This window comes from Vanacampus margaritifer, chromosome 2 (assembly GCF_051991255.1).
Source record: "Vanacampus margaritifer isolate UIUO_Vmar chromosome 2, RoL_Vmar_1.0, whole genome shotgun sequence".
In the NCBI taxonomy this organism is placed as follows: Eukaryota; Metazoa; Chordata; class Actinopteri; order Syngnathiformes; family Syngnathidae; genus Vanacampus; species Vanacampus margaritifer.
Window position 1 is genome coordinate 32,195,122 of NC_135433.1, and position 23,713 is coordinate 32,218,834.

At 38.9% G+C, this 23,713-nt stretch overlaps 1 protein-coding gene and 1 long non-coding RNA gene across 3 annotated transcripts; both read right to left on the bottom strand.

Moving 5' to 3' along the window:
- Window positions 1-446: 446 nt before the first annotated feature.
- On the bottom strand, window positions 447-23,420 carry tcea1 (transcription elongation factor A (SII), 1). Of its 2 annotated transcripts, none has more exons than XM_077556664.1 (10): window positions 23,176-23,420; window positions 22,730-22,792; window positions 21,810-21,915; window positions 20,936-21,032; window positions 20,693-20,838; window positions 5,771-5,827; window positions 5,450-5,604; window positions 2,843-2,989; window positions 2,695-2,766; window positions 447-1,159 (listed from the first exon to the last, which is right to left on the bottom strand). In XM_077556664.1, exons 1-10 carry the CDS (start codon window positions 23,248-23,250, stop codon window positions 1,151-1,153), a joined length of 927 nt encoding a protein of 308 aa, XP_077412790.1. In that variant the 5' UTR covers window positions 23,251-23,420; the 3' UTR covers window positions 447-1,150. The 2 variants fall into 2 exon arrangements, with proteins under 2 accessions (XP_077412790.1, XP_077412789.1); XM_077556663.1 differs by having other exon boundaries at window positions 20,693-20,841; window positions 23,176-23,419.
- Window positions 10,036-20,058, bottom strand: LOC144043257 (uncharacterized). The gene is made up of 4 exons (XR_013291069.1): window positions 17,974-20,058; window positions 16,403-16,461; window positions 12,452-12,708; window positions 10,036-12,373 (listed from the first exon to the last, which is right to left on the bottom strand). It is a non-coding gene; the product is annotated as an uncharacterized LOC144043257 (long non-coding RNA).
- Window positions 23,421-23,713: the final 293 nt, after the last annotated feature.

Consider the following 23,713-nt stretch of genomic DNA (forward strand, 5'->3'; position numbering starts at 1 on the left):
CTTTTTTGTCACTCAAACGAAGGCAAATACCACAGAATGTCAAGGATGCATTGCATTGCCTCAATTTGCAAATTGACACATTGCAGGGCAAATAAGGGTTATCTTAATAAGGCACAAAATGACTTGAGCTATGTGAAGTATGCATAAACTCCTTTGGCCATCATTTTTCCTTCTTAATAACACTGGTGTGAAAATGGAAGTTCAGAATTTGTTGTGGATGATTTTACAGGCCTGTGATCACTTCATTTTATATATTTTTTCCAAATCAATGTTAACGCTAAAATGTCAATGCAGTTTTGCATTGTTTGTTAGTATTAAGCTAAGGCTACTTTCCTAAGGTACATGTGGTTGTTTTTATATGCAATGTGTGATACTTTGTTTTATGTTGAGTTTGACAGTAAACTTGAAATGGGAGTGGCATTAAACAGCAAATGAGCTGAACCAAATTCACTGCTGCCATACAGCACTCTTATCTCAAGTTTATTCTTGTACATCAGAGATTAAAAAAAAATAATAAAAAAATAAAAATAAAAGTCAAATGATGGCTCTTATTTCAAAAAACAAAACTTGGAAGAGTCACCCTTAACTTTAGGCACCACTGTATAAAAAAATAAAAAAAAGCTCGACATAATCTGGATTCAGTTTCACGTGATGTACTTGACCCACCATGATGATCCCTGAAAATCAACTGTTTTTTTTTTTAATCAAATGGATTACACTTTATTCGGGAAATTAAATAAAACAATGTGGTGTTGTTGTGGAGGGAAAGCATAACAACACTGTCCACGGTGTTAAATCTACATATATAAAAAATTGCTGATAAAAGAAAAACTCAAGCTTGATTGCATACATCTATTAAGTTGGAAACGACTATTAACAATAGTAAAAGATTGCATTTGACGGTGGTGGTGGTGGCGGCAGAGAGGCGGGGCTTACAATTAGCTCAAACTATGAACAGGAGACTTTAGTCCAATTCAAAGCCAAGTGGCAATCCTTTACACAGCGTCTGGTGTACAACGTATACACCTCATGATAAAAAAGAAAAAGAGAAAAAGAAAAAGCTCCAATCTGAGGCCCATTGACAGGATCTGGTCCAGGAATTTTGCTACTCATCCAAGCGCCAAAGGAAGATAGATGCCTGCCTGCACACTCAACAAAACTAGGACAAATACAAAGAAAAACTACATATTAATGCATATAAAAAAATGTCAAGCAAAAATAATTTCAAAATAAAAACATAATAAAAATAATAATGATAATAACAACAATAATAATAATATTTCTGATACAAGATATTGAAACAAAACCTTTTTTTCTTGTTTGAATTTTTTAAGTACCCCTTAAGATGTACAACCATATATTTTGACTGGGACCTGTTTGGGCCACTGGAATATTAGTTTATTTTAAAAAAAAAATTATTTTATGAACAAATGGGAAAAAAAGATTTAAAAAAATGCCATTAATTTCATGAAATTTTAAGGAAAATGCTATATTGGGATATATAGGTCTTTCTTTAAAATTATCTAAAGCAGTGATCCCCAACCACCGGGCGGTAGACCAGTACTGGGCCATGGGCTACTTTGGATCGGGCCGCACATTTGAAAGAATAATAAAAAATAAAAATAAAAATAAAACTTACTGTACTGTACTGGTGAATTGATTAGTTGAGGCTCAAAAATATTCTATTTTGAAAAGTGACTGGATCATCTCTGTTTACGACGGACTCTTGACGCACGTCAAGATGCTAATTATCTCAGTCGCGTAGCGCTGATGCTAATCAACAAGTTAGCAAAAATGAGTAAAAAACAGACATATTTTGAAAACGAAGGCCCAGTGATGAGACAACACAGAAGCCTATGACCAAGAAGAAAAAAAAAGGTCCATGCATGGACTTACAGCTACAGGTGATTCTCACACAAGATGGCCTGTTCTGCGGCAAGCGGCTCTTAATTTAGCGTTATTGTGTGTGAGTTATTCATGGACTTTAGATTTGTTCTGTGGTGCCTTATGTTGGCGCATTTGAGGAGGGTGCTGCTAATAGTTATATAAAAATGTGGCTTCACATTTAATTCACCCATGGAACGCTGGGGAGTTCCAGGTGGGAATGTTTGTTTATATTGACTGAACGGAAGTAGTTGGTCCGGTTAGCTTCCCTCACGCATCAAAGTGAAGTGTTTTGTTACCCTGAAAGCTGATGTCAATAAAGCGCCAGCACTTTGCTCCGTGCGTGGTTTGACACTCCACACGTCTACAAAAAAACCCAGTTTTTGTGTTGCTCGTATCATTCATAAGCATTACCATAGTGACCTCACCATATTAAAGCGTTGTTGTAGCCTTTTATTAATTATTTATTAAGCCGCTGAATAGCCTCGTTCTCCTTAATTTCTTTTACTACTACTACTAAGACTACTTTTTCTTTGATGTATTTTCCTAGAGGTTAAAAAAAATGCATAGGCCGTTCTACACCGTTGTCAGAGCTTCAAAGTACTTTCACCACCTGCTAGACTTTCAAAGGACAATAAAAAGCAAAAACTTTTCTAAAAAAAACCGAAATAAAATGTTTTTATTTAATCTGACAAGTGATTTTATGTCAGTTCTAAGACTCTTGTTTTGGTATTGTCTCTTTCTACTTTAGTCAACATTTTTGAAGACAAAGGGGAATTCATAGATTGCTAAATAAATACAGCAACAAACCTTCCATCTATTTCCGCATTCATTGCAGAAGACAAACGTGGTCATGGGCTCATCAGCACTGCGAGTTTGAACCTGGAAAACGCCAAAAAGGATGTTTGTTTGACGATCCAAAAGCGGAATGCAACATAGTATGCTGATGCTAACGTACCTGTGTGTAGGTGCAGCATTTGCCCTTGCACTTTCCACAGGTGAACAGATCCGTCTGCGTGCCCCCTGTGGTGGCCATCTGGTGGTCTCGGACTGCTTCTTTGGTCAAGTTCTTCCTCATCTCTTTCAGCTCGTCACTGGCCATTTCCTGCACGAATCAGGAAAAGCGACATCATTACTCTGACAGTCCTTTTCAAATTGATCTGAACAATACCTGAACATAAGATATAAAAAGAAAACACAACATTGATTTTATTATTTTGTCAAATGTGACCCTCCAGCACATATTACTTGTGTGAAATTTAAGATATTGAGATGTATCATTTTCTGAAAGGGTATTAAAAATCCTTTCCAATTATGTATAGATGGTAGAAATTAGGGTTAGACCGATTATCGGCCGGGACGATTATTGTTACCGATATTGGCATCGACCTTTTTGTGAATCTGAAGGCTGATAAAGCTGGTATCTCACTGAGCAGTAAATGCTTGCGAACATAGCAAATTTGGGGTTTTCATCAGGAATTGTATGATGTTCACAGTTTTTACTTGTCGTGAACACATTTGGAACATATTCAGACAAATTTTCTTTTGAAACGTTTTACAAACCCTAACGAAAACTCCAAATTACCCACATTCGCATACATTTGTCGCTCAGAGAGATGCAAGGGACTTTTCATTTATGGATCTATTTAAATTTCCACTCTATAAAAAACAGGAACGCCCTACACTTCTTATAAAAAAAAAAAACTAATAATAAAAAAACAATGTTGACATGGAAAAAAACTTTATTTACTGTAGAAAATTTTAGGGATCTATTTACTTGCTTGGATTTTAATTTAGCTTAACACACATGCTAATGACCCTGGAATTTAACGCTAATATTTTCTCTTTTACTGCAAATGAATATCGGCTTAAACTATACCTCCTTGACTTCTAATAATCTGTATCGGTCTATCACTAGTAGAAATATGAAAATATGTGATGAAGATGTGTCAATTTAAGTATCAGGAATTAAGTAGATAATAATAAAAAAAGAAAAGAAAATTGTGATCAATGTTGCTGAAATGTACTCATTATCAATGCATATCAACATTAGTACAAAAATAAATGAAATTAGTACAAATTATATCCCATAATTACAGATACAGGAACTTGTATGTAAAAAAATCATTTAATTTTGAGCAATATATATATATATATATATATATATATTTGTGTGTGCATATTACACATATTATTATTATTATTAGCTTGGCGGGCCGCCAGAAACCCTGGGGGAAATTGATGCGTGTAGATTTAAAAGGTGGATCTGGATCTGAAAAGCGTGAAGTTTGTCGCAAAGGGTGTTTCTTCAAAAAGGCCACAATTAAACAGTGCACCTTGAATATATACTGATTTTTATCTAAAACAGAAAAATTTGTCGTATTTTGGTTGAAAACAAAAAACAAATTTGGAGCTACACTGAGCCCCGCCACGTATAGTCAAAATCTGAAAGTAATTGGTGCCCCCATTAACTCTTTGACTGCCAAAAACGTTAAATAACGTTTAGTAAAATTCTACGGAGGAGCGCCAAAGACGTTAAAAGACGTTCACCAAGTTTTTTTGGGGGGGGGAACGGGTGGAGGAAAGCCTTGGCCAGCTGTGCTGAAAGTATCAAGCAGTTCTAGTTAGTATAATGCCTATTTTTGGCCCCTAGATGGCAGCGATGACTCTCTTTGGACAAGATTGGGTAGAAGGCGTGAGGCGGAGCTAGAGTGTTGAGGGGACAATGGCTGAGGAATCCATAATGGCGACCGGTTGCAAGCAGCTCACGCTTGAGCATTTTTTTCAAAGACGAAAAGCATCGACCAATGCTAAAGAGCACATTGATGACGACGATGATGATGATGGTGACTCCGAGGTTGACGCCGAAGTTGGAAGTGTTGACGCGGCGGCTATGATCACGTCATAAAGCCATCCATTCATTTATAGTTGTCTGCGCAAATGTTTTACACGTAGTTTATAACAGTGTCAGCCAATGGATTTTAAGACAGCCAATTGTCATTTCATTGCACTTTGGCATTGCAAATGTGAAGAATAATTGATTGCTTTGAATTCATTTGGACAGAATATTTATTGATAAAGGCTACTTTTGTCATTATCCCATGGAGGGAGGCCTCATAGAAAGTGGGCGTGCGTTTAGTCCGCAGAGGCACGCAATGGACGTCAAACCGTGCCAATAGCTCATTTTCTCAGGTTGGGAGGGGCTGGTGCTTGGAGAGCAGAATAACCTAGAATTTCTCATACAGGTGCGAATGGAGAAAAACACAACTTTTGGTCATGTTTTTGGTGAGGAATTAGTCTTTGTCCTCATTTTTTTTTTTTTTTTTTTTTTTACAAATCACTTTTACACTTATTTGATTTGATTTCTGATCCCCCCCAAAAAAATCAGATTCATGACTCAAATCGAACTGTGCCTTTTGGGATCCGTTGCACCACTAGTTACTGTACTTGTGATTCAAAGACCTGAAAAATAAAAAAAAAACACACCAACAACTGTGCTATTCTCTGCAGTTGAATAAACATCCTACAGGCTACCTTATGAGGAAATAGCATGGAGTGTTTCTACCTCTGCAGTCATCTTGGCCATGCGCTCGGGGGTGACGCTCCCGCAAAGCACCGTCCTCCTCAAGTTTGGGTTCTTCATGTCTTTCAGGTTGGAGATTCGGCTGCGCACACGGTTCTTGTACTTCATGTCCGTGTTCTTGAACTCTTGGAATATGCGTGAGGAGTGGCAGTTAAGGAAACAGAAGCAACTGGGCTTGCTTCATTTGAATTTTATATATATATATATATATATATATATATATATATATATATATATTTTTTTTTTTAAACCACCACCACCACACGTAGCAGACTCGTCTCATGCTTTAATGGAGAAGGATATATTCCTCAATCTGCGCTCCAAGTTCGTCACAGTCGGCACCGATGGCGATGTAGTCGTCTGTAAAGGAAGGGAGAAGCTACTGCGTGAATGGAATGAACATCTGAACCTCTAACTACTAGTACTACTGCTACTACTACAACTTTTACTACTGTTACAGCTACTGTACAGTACATGTCATAGTGTGTGCTTGGGCTCCGTGAGCACATTACAGGGGGTACCTGAAAACATGTAATAATATATTTCCAAGAACAATTAGGGATGTGTGAGAATGTACACCCTACTCCCTATATAGTGGCCTACTAAGGGGTCACACCATTTTGTAGGGATGTCCGAATGTGCAAAAGAAAAAAATGTAGGGCACTCAAAATTACCCACAATGCACTTTGAAAAGTAGTGAACATTGATGGTCACTGAAACGGTTGATATGTATTAGTGTTGTACCGTTTTTTTGGCCACCGATACCGATTCTGATACCCAGTTTTGCAGTATTGGCCGATACGTGCCAATACATAGGTTGTTGTTGTTTTTCAACATGAAAAAGCTGTCCTGCCATTGGTTCAGAGCATTCAAGGACCAATAGGATATCTTGGCTTGACATGCAGTGAACATGTCGTGCACAAGCAATACAAAAGATTCTGCATTTAAAGTCCTATATTAGCGTCAGAAATAATGGTATCGACATGTTACTTGTTAGTACTTGCTGATACCACTGTTTTGATGCAGTATCGGGGCCTCTCCCGATACTGGTATCGGAACAAAAATAATATTTATATGTACCACAATGCATTGTGAGTATGAAAAAAAAATATGACAGTGACAGCGCAAGCACAAGAATCAAAGCACTACTTTAACTGTACACTACAGACATAATTAATTAGTTTTAGTTGAAATTATGTACAACAAAGGAAAAAAATACTCAAAACATTTTCATTCACAATAAACCGTAGGGAGATTTATGAGCCGCTGCGTCATGACATGTACTATGATCACGTGATATGCGAGGAGAAAGTAGTGAGCTGGCTGTTCGAATCACCAAACAGAATGAGTGCACTATATATTAGGCCATTATATAATGCGGGACTAGATTGACCATTTGCACGTGACGTCACAGCCCTCATAGGAATGCCCCTTAACGGACAGTGAACGGCAAAAGAACCCCTTACCTCATACAGTTCCATTAAATCTCGTACAGCGTATAGTTCTGCATCTAATTGATTATCTTCTAAAATGGTCATATCTTGCATGCGCGGGCGGTTGTACTAATAGACAAGAAAAAGGGTGTAAACCAAACTTAGCTTTTTATCGCATACCTACTGATGAAGATAAAATACGTAGATGGTAGCAGCCGGACTCGAGAGGCAGCCCTCAAAAGTATTTGCGTATTTGCAGAGATCTTCTTTTACAAGGTTAGTAGATCAATGTTCATATATTTTACTAGCAAACATACACTGACTCTGACAGAAACTGTAAGAGGAGTCAAATTACGTGTTTAAAAATCACATACGAGCCAGATAGTTGGCATCCACTCCCAACTGCACATACACACAGCTAAATTTTTAAGTGTACATTCTTCATAACTATTAAGTAGTGCATTTGACTGTTTAATAATAGGGGATTTGGCCTTTGTGCTTGGGGATTTTCACTCTGGAACTCAATCTTTCGGAGTCATAGTCATGAAATTACTGCATAGCTTGCCACTACGATAGTCATTTCTTCAAAGCTAGTCAACATAATAACACATCACAGCGTTTCAATACAGAACGGAATGTGTAAAAATAAGGCAGTTAGCATGATAATCAACTTTTACCTTTGCCATTACGAGTTATATGTGAGCATAGCATCCCGTCCCATAGACCGCCAGCAACTTTTAAATCAGCCCCAGGGTAAGGAGGAGATACGGCATTGACAACATAATGATATTGGTCGTGCGCTGTGAATTCCGGCAAAGTCGGCGATTTGATTAACTTGGTAAAAACAGCAGGCAACAGAAGGTAAGGGGCTGTTTTCAAACTAGCAATCTCCAACTTAAGTAACTATTGTTTAATTAGTAAAATAACAGTCACTAAGTCCTTTCATTCAATAGTCATTTCCGTCCGCCGTCCATCATAGAGCAGTCACGTGATCACGTGGTGTCGGTGCAAAAGGTCTATAATGAATGAAGGATTAGGGTGGACATTTGGTCACAGTCCACCAAAATCACAACAACCATGTGGGCTCAAGCAAACAGGCACCTCTTTGATGTTAATTGACTCCAATTAACTTTTCCCCCCACCTTCTTAGTAAGCAGAAGAAGAGGAAAGGAAGGGACATGGAGGCAGGGGGCCTCCTCCAAAAAGAGAAAAAAGGTCTTCCTGTTCTGATGTTTAAAAAAAAAAAAGGGAAAGAAAAAAAGAAGAGGAAAAAAAGAAATCTACTCATATTGCCCCAAAGACAACTGAGTAGCACACAGGCCTGTCCTAAATATAGTTCACCAGTGATGAGACACAAACTTACTAAGAACGTATTTATTTAAACTTAACATGGTAGAAGTTTGTTGTGTATCAAATACTCTATTTTTTGTTTAAGAAATGGTTTCAAATTCTAAATGAAATAGATTGTGTTCAATGGGGGGGGGGGGCATGCTGTTTTTATTTACACAAATATTTTCTTAAAAAGTAAAGTTTAGAGCTATATTATATTGCTCTTAAATGCATTGTTCCTGATATTTAAGTTTTAAAAGCCTGTTAAAGGGGATCCAAAGGAGCTCCAATAAGCGGTTCAGGAAATTCAGAATAAGAGTTACTAATATATAACAAAGGTGGATTAATTCTTTATTCTGATAAGCATTTTTTTTTAATTTATAGCTATTATTATTATGACTATAAATATTCATTTTCAAAGCAACATTTTTATTTTGGATGTAAAAAGAATGCCTAAGAATTAAATGCTAAAATTAAGGCAACAAAATAAAATGATTTTCCATTTAATAATCAGTTGTGTTAAAGGTGCATTGTGCAATTCAAAAAGTTAATATTAAAGCTTTTTCTACATCATGCGTGCTCCACCAATGCCTAAATGAGTACAAAGAGCCCTGACTTTTACTCAAACTGTGCCTATCAATTTGTATCTTCTCTTCAGTGTTCGCCCCGAACATGCCACAGTTTCTTGGGCTAGGGGTGGGGAGTTGTGGAGTGACACCATGCACAAAGCTTATCACAGAGGCTGCAGTTATGCCTAAGGCCAAAGGTGGCGGTCGCGATTAAAGAAATGATCCTTTAAGTTCTACTTTTGGAGAGTCATCAACACACGAGTGAAACGGTACTGATGGTACTGTAAGGATTATTACAGTCATAACGATGACCAATTATCGCTACAGTATGACAAAAAAGTTTGGGGGTACACAAGCCAAAAGATTGGGAACCACTGGTATTTGTTACTAGTAGGGCTAGGTATTGCCAACAACCTCACGATACGATATGTACCTCAATATATGGCCTTCAAGGCGATACGTATACCCGATATTTTACATTAATTTACTGCATTTTTATCATAAAAGTCAGATGTGTACCTATGTGATATGTTTATTGTGCTGGATGGCAAAAATGTTTGTTAGCAGCTATTCTGGTTTACTACCAAATGGCAGGCCTTGTCTAAATGTGCGCGCACTGCAGAACAAGGAGCAGCTTTCACAGACACACCGGGAAACTTTATGAATAGGCATGGGATGATATGAACAAAAATATCAAAGTATTAAAATTACAGCTCTAAAATGTGCTTATTTGAAAAATTTGGCTAAGTAAAAACAGCATTTTTTTATGTAAAACATTCTATTTTGTTTTTAAACAAAATATAGGAAAATTGGTACATTAAGAAATATGTACCATGTTAAGTTTATAAGAAAATAAATGTTGATATTCTTCCTGTTTTAATTTTTCTTAGCAAGACAGTGTCCAATCATCGGTGAGCTTTTTTTAAAACAGACTTCATACGTACACTTTTTTTTAATAAGTGCAATGCAAACAAGGCACTCATGTCTCTTTCCTCGCTCCTGCGGCATGTGCACTAATTGATGGGAATTAACTTCAAAGCTGCTGCTTGTTTTTTTTGTTTTTTTTTTAAGTACAATGCAAGCTGTGAAGGCCTAACCTGGCAATAGCCAGATTTAATGCTGGGCAATATGGGGAAAACATTATATCATGATATGGGCCATTTTATATCACGATAACGATATGCCACAATATATTTATTTTCAGTTTTTCCATAAGAAAATATACCACATACTTAGCTTACATTTTCACATTTTATTTGTAAGTGACATTAAAGAGAACGTCACAAACGAATCCAGTAGTGCTGCAATATAAAATTATAAATGTTAACAAAAGGAGGCACAGTAGCCTACACATTTTTATAAGGTTAACGTCACAAACGAATCCAGTAGTGCTGCAATATAAAATTATAAATGTTAACAAAAGGAGGCACAGTAGCCTACACATTTTTATAAGGTTAACGTCACAAACGAATCCAGTAGTGCTGCAATATAAAATTATCAATGTTAACAAAAGGAGGCACAGTAGCCTACACATTTTTATAAGGCATAAAAAATAAAGTCCAGACATTTTCAGTAATAAATTAAATGCAACTAAAAATATTATTCAAAGTGCAAAGTTCCAACTTTCTTATGTGTGTAGCTTTGTAGTGCAGCTATAGTAGATCAACAGTACCTAACAATATTTGCATGCGGTAAATGCAATAGTATAAAAAAAATTTGGTGCCAGTTCCAGAAATATGTTTGTTTTGTTTTAATCATTTTTTTCCTTTCGGACACATTATTACAGGTTATATCGATCACATAATATCATTTGCAAAATTGACATTCGAAAGAAGGGCTGACGGGTAGAAGCCATGTCTTATTAGTGACCCGTCCCCATCGATTCTTACTATATGCATCATTACATACATTGATTATGATAGTCATTGATTCATTTCGTTATCAATCTGTATTTTCTTCTTCGAAGATGAGTTTGAATGAAGATCCGACAGTCTTTTGTCCATGTGTTCTCGATAAAACCATTCTTTCTCAATTGTCGCGCCCTTCTGGCAATGTCAGCATTTCATTTTGTGTGAGAGAGGAAAAAGAGCTATCTTTTTCTTCCTGTCAACAAACCTGATCAGGACTGCCGGTGGTCGTGTCCCCCCCAGTTGGAAGCGAAAAGCACATCTGAATTGCACTGGATCCACAATTAATTGTTGAGTTGTCACTTATTGTTCGACAGTCTCCTTCGCTGAAGCTTGGTCAGAATTAACTGCACTTGTGTGCTGGCCACAGCTCTCACCCGAGGGCCACGGCGCGGTTTAATCTGGATACCTGTAACTATCACATCGTTGATTCGAAGATTCTGTTCCAAATCATCCACTTTTTATTCCAAGGTGACAATGCGTTGATCTTTTTCTTGTGTCTTTCTTCAACTGCTGAATTTCCTGCAGAAGTGCCTCGATGCTCTTTTTCATTTCAAGTATTTCAGTGACCATTTCTTTGAGTTTTACAAGAGAAGATTTTATCTCCTCAATTTCGTCAGCTCTTTTTCCGCCAGGCATATTGCAACAATGTAGTTAAAAATCCCAATGTCAACAAAATAGTTAGAAGTCACGAGCGAGTGCAGGAGCAAGTACAGATACGTCCTTCCTCGACAGATGCGTCCTTGATTTTCTTGATGTAGTCTAGTAGTGTGCGCTAAACTAGCAATTGAAATACTTGAAATTAAATATAACTCTGTTTAAGGCATCATCATCAATTGTCAATAAAAGTGCTAACATAACGGGCTGGGCTACATGTGGATGTAGATAGAAATCACAAGTTAAGGGCCAGGAAGGTAAGTTGGTCAACTGTTAGGCGTAAGACATGACCTCTTGCATGAGACAATGTTTCCACTCGCACTGAAGACCCGCTCGGATGAAGCACTATTAGCAGGAATGCAAAGGTACTTCTTGGCAAGCATGGCAACTGATGGGAAGGTCACCTTCCACCATTCCAGGGGGTTGGCCTCTAAGTCAAGTACAGGTGCCTGGAGATGCATGATGAGCTCTGCTTCTATGCATGCTCTGGTTGGCTGGGAGTGAGCAGTACCTTGTTCTGCTTCATGCGTGTCCTTTAAGAAGCTGCCCATATTTTTCTTCTTTGCAGGATGGGTAAGTTCTGTATTGGCCTCTGTAGCCACTTTAGCTGGTAGTGAGAAGGTTGTTGCTTTTGGGGCATTTTCATGTGCCAGGATGTTCTCCATCTTTGCAGCAGCTTTTGTCTTGATAAAGTCTACCCTCTCTTCCTTCATGTAAGCCATCTTAAATCGTGGGTCGACAAGCGTTGACATGTCAGGGAGGTTGTTGGTGGTCTCATCGTCATACTTTTCATTGAGGTATTTGAGGATACCCTTTTTGATAGCTTTTGTTAGCTCTGTGTCCTCATCTGGTGGTTGATTACTTTTTATTGTTTAAGAGGTGAAGTACTGGCTTCACATAAGACACTGATGTATTCATCCCCCGACAAAGCGTCAGTAACCATCATTAGAGGACTTAGTGCCTTACTTATAGATTCAAGCAGTGCCATGTCTTGCCAGCTTGGTATCTCACCTGAATCAAAGAGTAGAGTAGGTGAATCAAGGTTGCAAACACAATGAGAACTAGGATGAAAATTAGCAGCTGTCTCACCTTGTCTGCAAGGAGGATCTGCGATAATGCTTTCTCCTGCTCCAGGAACCTATCAATCATCTTCTGCCGTGAGCCCCGACGCGTGGGGGTTTCTGTGGTGAGCTGATGGGGAGTTAAGTCCAGCCCTGCATGAGCCTTGGCCAGCGCACTTTCTATCTTTGCTGAGTTGGAGAAGACGCTCACCACCACCTTGCAAACCCCAACAGCGCGTTCCACAGCCTGTTTCTGGGATGCTTGGAGAGCTTTCAGACCAGCCTCTGTTTAGATAAGGAGAGTATGCAAGCAGTAATGTTTTGTAAGCAATTTTAATTTCATAATTTATTATTTAAATAATCATTCATTCATTCACTTTTCGACCTGCTTATCCTCACTAGGCTTGTGATCATTTTGTAGCTTATACTAGCTGATTTTTATTTTATTTTTTTATTTCTGATTTTTGAATAAAATGAATTAATTTAAAATGACTATTTAAATAACAGCGCATAACAATTTAATTTTAGTGTAAATCTAAAATTATGATTTACGGGGACTTCCGGTAATGGCGGCTTGCTGAGAGGACGTGCTCTCTTTCGCTCCGCTACCTTCCTTCAGAATCCTTAATTATACTCGGTGAACTCGACTCTACACTACGTGTGGGTCAGATGAGATGCCGCTCTCTCAAAAGAAACCCAGCAAAAGTTCCAGTAAGACGATGCAGTCCAAGTTGTCTGACTTCACTTCGAAAGTTAGGTTCGGGGCTAGCAGTGAAGCTAACACGGATACACGCAAGAGAATGGAAGAGGAGAAGAACCTCAAGAGGGAAATACAGCTGGCGACGCCGGCACAATCCTGGCTGCAATTGCTAGTTTGAAATCTGATTTCTCCTCAAAGCTGGATGGCATCTTGGCCGCGATCAAGACGTGATTGCGCAGACAGGATTAGCGAAGCGGAGACCCGGATGTCAATGGCAGAGGATGGCATTGCCACACTACAAGCAAAGGTGCACACGCTGGAAAATAAAAATAAAGGTCTTGAGCTGCGCACTGCTTTGACACTGGAAAGAGCCCATCGCATCGGTCGGATGAATACTTTTAGCAATGCTACACTGAGGACTCTCATTATGAAGTTTTTGAATTACAAGGATAAAATGATGAGAGCCGCCAGGGCGAAGGGACAGATTCTTTATAACAACCACCCAGTGAGATTCTACGATGACCTTGCAGCCGGTACACAAAAGCAGAAGGAGTTTGACGTCGTGAGACAATCACGAGCCATGGGGATTAGGTATGACATGATTCCTCTTGCGCGATTGCTTGTTACTCACAACGGACAGCCTCGCATCTTTAACCAGCCGGCTGAAGCAGTGGACTTTGTGAAGACATTGAAGGCAAAAAGTGGACCGGAGTGAGGTCAGATAATTATCACGTTGTAAAGGTGGTTAATCATAGAGATAAAATTTTGTCTTGGAAGAGCAAACCTAAAATGGTAAAACAAGTGATGACTAGGGTGAAATCGATACATTCTGATATTGTGTTACTCCAGGAGACTCACCTACTATCAAACCAAGAAACAAGGTTTAGGAGGTGGTGGCAGGGTAATATATATTCATCACCATTTACTTCACAGGAAAGAGGGGTTATGGTTTTAATTCATAAATCTGTACCCTTTCATGTGTGTCGGGTTATTAAAGATAAGGGTGGAAGATGTATTATTCTACAGGGCACGCTTATTAGTGAGAAAATAAACATAAATATTTACGCCCCGAATGTTGATGATCAGAAATTCTTTCAATATCTTTTCCTCATAATTTCATCTCTACCTGGTAGTCATATTATAGCTGGGGATTTTAATTGCACATTAAACCCACAATTGGATAGAAGCTCAGGTATTGATAACACTCTAAGAGTAGACAAACTATAAATAACTTTATGAAGGAACTTAACTTGAGGGATATTTGGAGGGATGGGAATCCCAAAGGTTTGAAAACTCTTGCTACTCAAGTACCTATACATCATATTCACGCATTGACCATTTTCTAGCTTCTGGGGATCTGAGTCATAAAATAAAGGATTCTCAGTATGAAAGCATCTTAATATCCGACCATACACCAAATTCATTAATATATGAGGATTTAAGATTGCAGAGAGATCCCCCGAGGGGGAGGTTTAAACAAAAGTGGCTTCTGGACCCAGAATTTGTACCGTTTATGGACACTCAAATTTATATATATTTTTAAACCAATACGGATGAAACGTCACCCTTTATAAGGTGAGAAACTATTAAAGCTTGCTTAAGGAGTCAGATAATTAGTTTTACTAGCCACAGGGTAAAACAGACTTGGCATGAAACAAAAAAGCTGGAAGAGGAGATTGCGACGCTTGAAGGGGAATGTTATCAAACGTTATGTCCAGAGGTCCATCAAAAACTTCTGTTACTGAGAACGCAATATAACGAACTCTCCGCTTCTAAGGCAGCTTCACGTATCCTACGCCTTAAACAAACATTTTACGACCAAGGGGAAAAGTCTGGGAAAATACTGGCCTGGCATCTATGACAATTAGAGAATGAGAAAGTTATTGCTTCAGTTAAAAACAGTGATGGACAGATTATAGTTGACCCTTTAGGAATTAATAAAATATTCAAGCTTTTTTTTGAAAAATTATACAGACACAACACATATGGGACATGAACAAACAGTTTTTCTGGATTTCCTTCTCATACCAAAGATTCCAGGAATGTCGAGTTCAGATCTGGACGCTCCCATAACAAATGGGGAAATATCCGAAGCAATAGACCGTATGAAAGTAGGCAAGGCTCCAGGCCCAGACGGAATTTGGTTGGAAATATGTACAACATTTTAAAATAAAGTCCTTAGCTCTCATTTAGACCTGTTTTCTAATTAATTTGAAAAGGGAATTCTTCCTCTTTCATTGAGAGGAGCGTTGATAACTCCATTGCCCCAACCTGGTAAACCATGCACTGAATGCAGAAATCTCAGACCAATAAGCCTCCTTAATGTGGATGTAAAAATACTTTGCAAAATTGTGGCTAGGAGACTGGAGAGAATATTACTTAATATTATAGCGGATGATCAGAATGGCTTTATTGTACGCAGATAGGGATTTCACAATCTGAAACGAGTGCTGAATATTTTGTATAATTGGAAAGGGAAAACAGACATTGCTGTACTATCATTGGATGCTGAGAAAGCCTTTGATAGAGTTGAATGGCACTATTTATTTGAAATATTAAAATGATTTGGTTGTGGAAATATTTTCTGTTGGTAGATTCTTTACAATGAACCATATGCTGAAATAGTGACAAATTGAGTAATTTCTGAACCATTTCAAATGAAACGGGGATGTAGGCAAGGTTGCCCTTTCTCCCCCTTATTATTCATTTTAGCAATTGAACCGCTTGCCATCGCAGTGTGGTCTCATAAATCTATAACTGGTTTATGCATAGGCCAACAGGAACATAACATGTCTTTATTTGCTGATGATGTTAGTCTTTTTATAAGGGAACTGAAAAAATCCGTCCCAGCCTTGTTAGATTTAATTAACATGTTTGGAAGGATATCAGGGTATAAAGTAAATAAAGAAAAATCTTCTCTTTTGCTACTTAAAGAAGAAAGGACAAGGGCTGAAAATGATTTCCCATTTAAAATGGTAGAGTGGTTTTCATATTTGGGCATTAAGATCGTTCCATGTATAAAAGAGACAGCTATGGTTAACTATATCCCCATTATTGATTCCATTACTTCCTCACCAGACAGATGGAATAATTTGCTCTTATCACTTAAAGCAAGAATCAATGTTGTCAAAACAAACATAATGCCTAAACTTATATATTTGTTTCAAAACATCCTGTTGCCGCCACCTACTAATCGATTTCCACACTTGAAGAGTATTTTTGTTCACTTTTTGTGGAATAATAGAAGGCCAAGGTTACGTCTGTTACTTTTGTACTTACTGTATGATAGAGGCGGCCTTCCTCTTCCTCAGTATTTGCACTCATCAAAAGTTAGAATGCTAAAAAAATAAGACAAAAGAATCATATAGTTAAACACGTGATTGCCATTTGGTATCAGGTAAAAAAAAAAGAAAGAAAGAGTGAATTGTCCTCTTTATCACGCTTTAGCCTGATATGGGGCAATTCTTTGTTCCCTCCAGGCAGAGCCAACCCTGGGTTCAGGATTTGGGCTGAAAAAGGTTTAAAGACAGTAGGGTTCTCATGCAACCGTAAGGTGGAACTCTGATGCCATTTGACGAGTTGTTTGCCAAGTATGATGTTCCTCGCAAACATCTATTTAAATATCTTCAGGTGAGAAACTTTATCAGATCGGCTCAAAATCAGTGCACGTTGATTCCCAAGTTGTCCACCTTAGAAATGGAAATGAAAAAGAATTGCCATGGAAAGGGAATTATCTCCAAGTTATATAGAATGTTAGAAGCAGAATCTTCCGAGTCCTCTGTACAGAAACTTAATACCTGGAGGGAAAACTTACAGGAGGACTTTTCTTCAGAGGATTGTGAAAAGGCATGTGCTAAAGCACAAGTAAAGACTACCAATACTCGACTTAAATTGCTTCAGTATAATTGGCCAATGAGGACATAGGTGACACCAGAAAAGCTTAAGTATAATGGTGTCATCCCTGACTGGTGTTTCAGGTGTGGGGAGGAAAAGGGGACATTCTTCCACTCTGTCTGGAAATGTAATAAAGTTCAACACTTTTAGCAAGAGTTCAAACAAGCCTTAGAAAACATATTGGATGTAAAACTAGTTCTGAAACCTAGGGTGTTTGTTTTAGGACTATATCCTGATGGTCATCGTGTCAAAAAAAAAACTGCTCTGGATTTATTATCTCTGCTTGCAAAAAGAGTCATAGCACTCTCATGGAGGAGGACAAGCAAACCGAAGTTCATTGACTGGATTAACGAGCTGTCCACAACTTTACCCATGGAAAAAATAACCTACATTATAAAAGGGAAACTGTCATTATTTCAATGTATTTGGGGTCCATTTATACACTATCTGGAGAGTGTGGATCTTAGTCATGCCAATGAGCCTAAAGAGGCGTAATTTTTGGTGGTCCTCTGCAGTTCCTTAAACTAATACTCTTTCTACTGAGATTTAATTTATGTAATGTATTTTCATGACTATAAAATGCACTTTAAAGTCTTAAATTTTCTCAAAAATCGACGGTGCTCATAATCGTGTGGTGCGCCTTGTGTGTGGACCAAGCTCCAAAAGATTTCCATCAACAATCTTGATGTTGGACAATATTCTTAGCTAGCCTGGACAATTTCTATCTCATGAGAACAATTTTGTGTTTTGTTTTACCTTGTTTTTTTCGTAAGTTGAAAGTTTTTGGGGGAAAATGTCAATAAATATATTGCTGGTAAAAAAAAGAGAAGATGATTTAAGTAACTATCAATGTAGTGATTTGATAAATTATGTTATTATATATTGATGACTTATCACAGCCTTTACAACTTAACTAAGTTTATGGTTTTATGACTGGACTATTGTGTTACACTTACCAATGGCTAGCTGGAGGACTGTGCCCAAAGCACTGTAGCCGTTGCCACTCATTCAGCTCCAGAGCAGAGATGTTATTTTTTGCATTATCTGTGGTGACACAGACTAGGTCTAAGGTGGCTTTTATCCAAGCTCCATGACTCCAGTAAATCTCTGAGACCTGTGTAGGTAAATACTTATTAATTGGCAGCCACTGTTGTACAAGCAGAACTACACTAATACAGTGCAAAAGACAGAACAGTACAATACAAGTCTTAGCTAAGAAAAACTCTCCACTTATAAATACATTGGTAAAATGAATATACAATAATAAGAATAAATTCAATTTGTAATGTACTTTTCATCAACATGATCTCAAAGTGCTACAGAGAAAAAAAAATTAAATCATTTTCATAATTAAATGTAAATAAATAGCGTTGTGATTTAAGAAAAAACAAACAAGCAGACTGATATAAACAATTCATTGCATGCACGGGTACCAACCTTGAGCTATAATGGCTCCGGTGTGCTAGTCTGGAAAATAGACTGTCTGTAGACACCGAGAACAGAGGTTCCAATCTTCATCGATGAAGTTGATTGTTAAAGAAATGGAAGGCTGCGTCACTCGGCTAGTCCACAGATTGGTAGTCAAGGCATAAAACGCCACTCTGCGAACCTCCTCTTCAACTTTGGCCCGGTAATTCCACATACAAGCGAGGCAACTCGGCTCGAGTGAAGTACTTTCAACTAGGCATCACGTACCCAGAGGAGTTGGAGATCTTGGAAGACTTTCTTCTCAACCAGGTATACTGTGATCTTGCCTTTGGCAATCAAACACGCTTTTGGCTCTGTTACTTTTTTCCAGCAGGGTGAGTTTCTTTCATACAGGGTGGCCCGCGCAAAGCACTCCTGTATATTTGGTTGACTTACTTTTTTTCTTCTTGCGTTTTGTTCTGGATTCACTGATATTATCTTTGTTGGCTTGCATCTGTAGGATAGCCATGTGCTCTTTTTCGTGCTTCTTCTCAAGGTGATAAAATAGGTTTGTTGTATTCGCGTCAGGTGCTAAAATGTTCCTGTGGCACAACTTGCATATTATTGTTTTCTGCTTCACGTCGGACTTCATGAAACCAAAATGCAACCAAACAAGAGATGTACCCCCTTTGTGCTTCTTTCTGTGGAGTTGAAGATGCAACTTCTTCCATTTCAGGGGCTGTTGTTTTGCCTTCTTCTTCCATCGTCTGACTTACGTGTGTGTGACTGCACGTGCTAAATAACGTAAAGCAGCGTGATGTTGCAAATCCAGGCCAGCTGCTGTTAAACGTCACATCAATGATGCCGCAAAGTAAAACTAAATGAAGTAAATGGTGCGGAGAAGTAAATTCTTCTGCAAAAGTTGTTTCTTACTCTTGTTTGGCACTTAAACTGAGTGCATGCATAATGACAAAAATAATACTGTAGCGTTCTAATACTGCATACAGTATGGACATCTCTGTCTAAAAAGTGTGTAAATGACGATAGAGACGATAGGTAAGAAAGGGCACGATAAACATTTTTTTATCATCATGGTGATATATATCGCCCAGCACTAGCCAGATTGATATTGTGATTCACTCAAGGGAGTTTTCCACAAAATCAATCTGGGACTGCTCCATGGTGATTTTCTCGGGAAATGGGAGACATTCTGTACAATACCTCGAGCTGATTGGACGATGCGGCAATTTGTACGTTTGTTTTGATCACGGCCACCGATGAAAATGTCGTCTTTGTTCTCGTCGTAGGGAGAAAAAAGCATGATCATCTTTATCAGCAAAAAAACCGCACGAAGAGCCTCTCGCTGTTCAACATTCAACAAGGAACCGGTGAGTAATTCTGCAAGAACAGAATTAATTGCAGCGTCTATTCGTCCATGTTAGGTTTGTTTGTTTGCCCCGGTGTTTGCCCCGCGTTTTCGTCATAGCTGCCGCCCCCAAACACAATGTCGCTCTGTGATTGATCCGAACCACTGGATTGGTGGAAATCAACGGTCTCGGTACAAAATGTATTCTCCGGAAGTCACCAATACCGCAAGAATTCAGCTTCTACCTTTAACAAAGGCACCCGTGTCTCCTCTGCTCCCCCCCCGCCCACCACCACCACCATCTTCCTCTTCATGCCTACACGTGCATGAGCGCAACTTCAAAGAGGCTGCTGCTCCTGCGCAAGCAACGCATCGTTAACTGCCTATTAAAAATTAATAAGCAATATTGATTCTGACGCATGCGTATCGATACGTGTATTGTAAGGAGGCCCGTAACGATATATTGCCGTATCGATTTTTTTTAGCACACCCCTAGTTACTAGTGAGGCAAAGTGTGCATTAGCTGACAACTGCGTGCTAGTAGTACTAGTAACATAAAATTCTGCTACAGTAGTTAACATCCAGCACTTCACTAATAGTGCATAGATGTCAACAGTGCACAGTTTTGCTTCACTCGTAACACAGTTCTACTAGTTTGTTGAATTGTTTTATTAGTAAGGAAAAAGCGCATACTAGTAAATGGCACTAGCAGGATAATCAATGAATGCTCAGAGGGCTTTACCACACTATCTGGTACTGCGACCACTATTAGTACATTGCTACTACCAGGGACACTGCACCAAAATCTGGCCAATTATTACTAGTGCTACTACGACAATCACTACTATGACTACCACTACTACCAGTACTACTGGTAATGCTAGTAATGCTAATATTGATACCTCCAGCCTGGAGTGCATTGGACAGCATCTCTCTACACTTGATCCGTATGGAGTCAGCGGTGCCGGGAGCACGAGGAAAGGTGTTGATTAGCGAGTTGGTGGAGACGTCGGCGTGCTCGCTCTTGCTGCTCGAGTTACTGCTGGAGCTGCTGACGGGAAGCAACGCGACAACTTCAATACTCACACATTATAAAAGAAAACAAGCAGAAAACAGGACTCAAGAGACAAACGGCAGTTTGTTACCTTTCTTCTTTCGCCTCTGGACTTCCCTGCGAGGGAGATACAGGGGCTGTATCTTTCCTCTTGTCGTCTGAGGATTTGTCCCCACTTGCGGGCTCATCTGCAAATACCAAGAAAGAAGAATTACATTAAGATAACTTCCTGCTGATTTAACAGTGAAAAGCAGTGTGATGAAAAATTCTAGTAGACATCCGACAGGCAGGTGAGACTGAATTCAAGTTGGTAATTTTCTAATGATGCAAAGAAAGGTCCGGATTGCTACAGGCATCAAATATTGATCATGTTCACGTTGTGAGAGCATAAAGAGGGTTTTACAGTAGGGATGCACCGAAATCAATTTTTTTGCCAAAACCGAAAATGAGAAATGCTTAGCCGAAAACCGAAACGCCGGAAAAAAATCATGCCAATTTGTTTTTATTATCATTGCATTTATTATAATTAATTAAAATTATATTATTATAATAAAATATTTAGGCCTATTTAGCACGTGCATTTTAACAAAGCACAAAATAAACTGAAATGCGTCCACACCACAGACATCAGAGACATGTTAGCGAAGGGTACATTAAACACCAAACGTGGGGTGAGCAACTGAGCATTTTCTGGTGATGCAATTGCACTTTATAGTCAATGTACAGTAGTTCAAACCGGCCGTGCGGATGACGCCAATTAGGCTATTTGGAGCGGGACACGGTGCTGCACACTTAAAATCAGCACATTCATATATTCACCAATGTTTAAAAATAAATACATTTCTTTGCACCAGCCAATCGGTTTTGGGAACGGACTGCTTACACACGCCGTCCTGTACAGATCTGCAGTCACCCGGAGATACGAGTATATTCTTTTCTTACTTTTTAAACCCATTATAACTTACCCAAAAGCTTCTTCCATGATTTAATCAAAGACTTGGCTAGAGATGTCACCTCCTCATCTGTGCTCTGCTTACGGATGGCGTTAACAGACATCCCAATTCTGGTGGACTATAGTGGAAAAACACACAAATAATGAATAATTGAACGGTGGTGTCTTGTGATCCAAACAATTTGATTTGTGACCATCCTCATAACACAAAACACTCATATCTTAAATCATATTTCCCCAATGAAATGAATGTAAATGCCATTAATTAAGGATGCACAATATCGACCCAAAAAAGAAAGAAAGAAGGAAAAACACCAATAATAATAGACTTGCCGCATTGTTTCATCTGTTGTGGTTGTCAATATGGCTCATGTTGTGCCCAAAAAAAAGAGATGCATCATGGCAACATGTCGCCAGTGCGGCCTTTCTTTACTGTTTCCCCAAAATGTTAACCAGTTTTTTGTTGCATTTTTAAAACATGACTGTTTTTGTTTCGGCAAACTTAAAAAGTGTCGCGAGCAGATATACCGCATATAAACCATTCTTGGCTCATCGATTATTGACATAGACACTTTCTAAATTATTGGTTTATCGTATTGGTTGAAAATAGCCATTTCCATGGTGTTTTCTATAAGTTAGCACAAATCCAGCCAGCCATTCTTAAGACAATGTTGTTTGATAGGTATAAACACATAAAGTGTAATTCTCTATGATTTATGTTTGACAGTAAACTTCAACTGAGAGTGACATTAAACATCTTGAAGCCTCTTTTTTCTTAAAGAAGAAGAATTGTTCACTAATTGCCAAACTGCTGATTTTGGCAGATGTCTGATGCTGGCTCTTATTTCGGAAAAAACAACTCGTAAGTCGGTTCACCCGTAACTCAAAGTACGACCGCGCGCGCGCACACTATTGTGTGCTTTCTCAGGGTACCTGAAGTAGTTCCAGGGTCATCGGGACGCTGCGTAGCTCCTTCAGCAGGTCCAAAGCACCAGACTGGAAAGCAAGAACTCCAGTTAAACACAAGAAAGGTCTTAACAACAGAGTCACACATTTTGATATCCGCCAAAGCTCCATTTTGTCAATATTGCACCGAGTTGTGGGTTTCGCTGCCGTTGTTGTTACTAGCGGCTAACAGTTAGCTCGAGGCTAAGTGTTTAAACATAACAACAGGTACGTTAGCTCCCACCGAGACGTCTTTTTAGCCACCGGCGGGCGCTTGACGTTGAGCGAAACGGCTTAGCAGCAGCGAAAAAGTCACGATAAATGAGCATTCTTTTGAAAGAGAGCCACTTTTCTTTCTTTCTAGCTAACAGTTTGCATCAGTGGCCGTTTAGCCTGGCTTGCATTCATTCTCATCACATTGCACTGCCGCTCACCCCGTTTTTCTTCTGCGCCATTTTGTCCATTTTCTTGGCGATTCTAATGATCTCCTCTTCCTCCCGCTTGCCCATGACGACAGGGGAGCCAAAAACGAAGCTCGCTGAGACACGGGGTGAAAAGAAAAAGAAGGAAAAGGCTGTCCCGGCTGGAGAGCACACCACTCCGATGAAGGCAGCGGCGCTCGAGCAGCGAGGCGGCGGAACCTAGAGCCTCGGCTGTGTAGCAGACCTGACTAATCGATGCAAGATGGACGCAGAGGCAGATAATCGAGACGGATAAATAAACCAACGGCTCCGAAACTCAAAGGACTTACTTCTCTTATCTTTTACTACTTAAAAACACGATAAAAAAAATGAACAGCATCTTTGATGATCGTTTGCTATTTGTTAGATTTAATTCATTTACTCAGCTTTCCCACCCCGTCTATAGAGGGCACCAAATCACCAGATGTAAACGATACCAAACTTCCATACATTGATTCGAGGGGATTCTATAATTGCCTTGATCATTTTTTCAAATGTAATTTTATTTTAT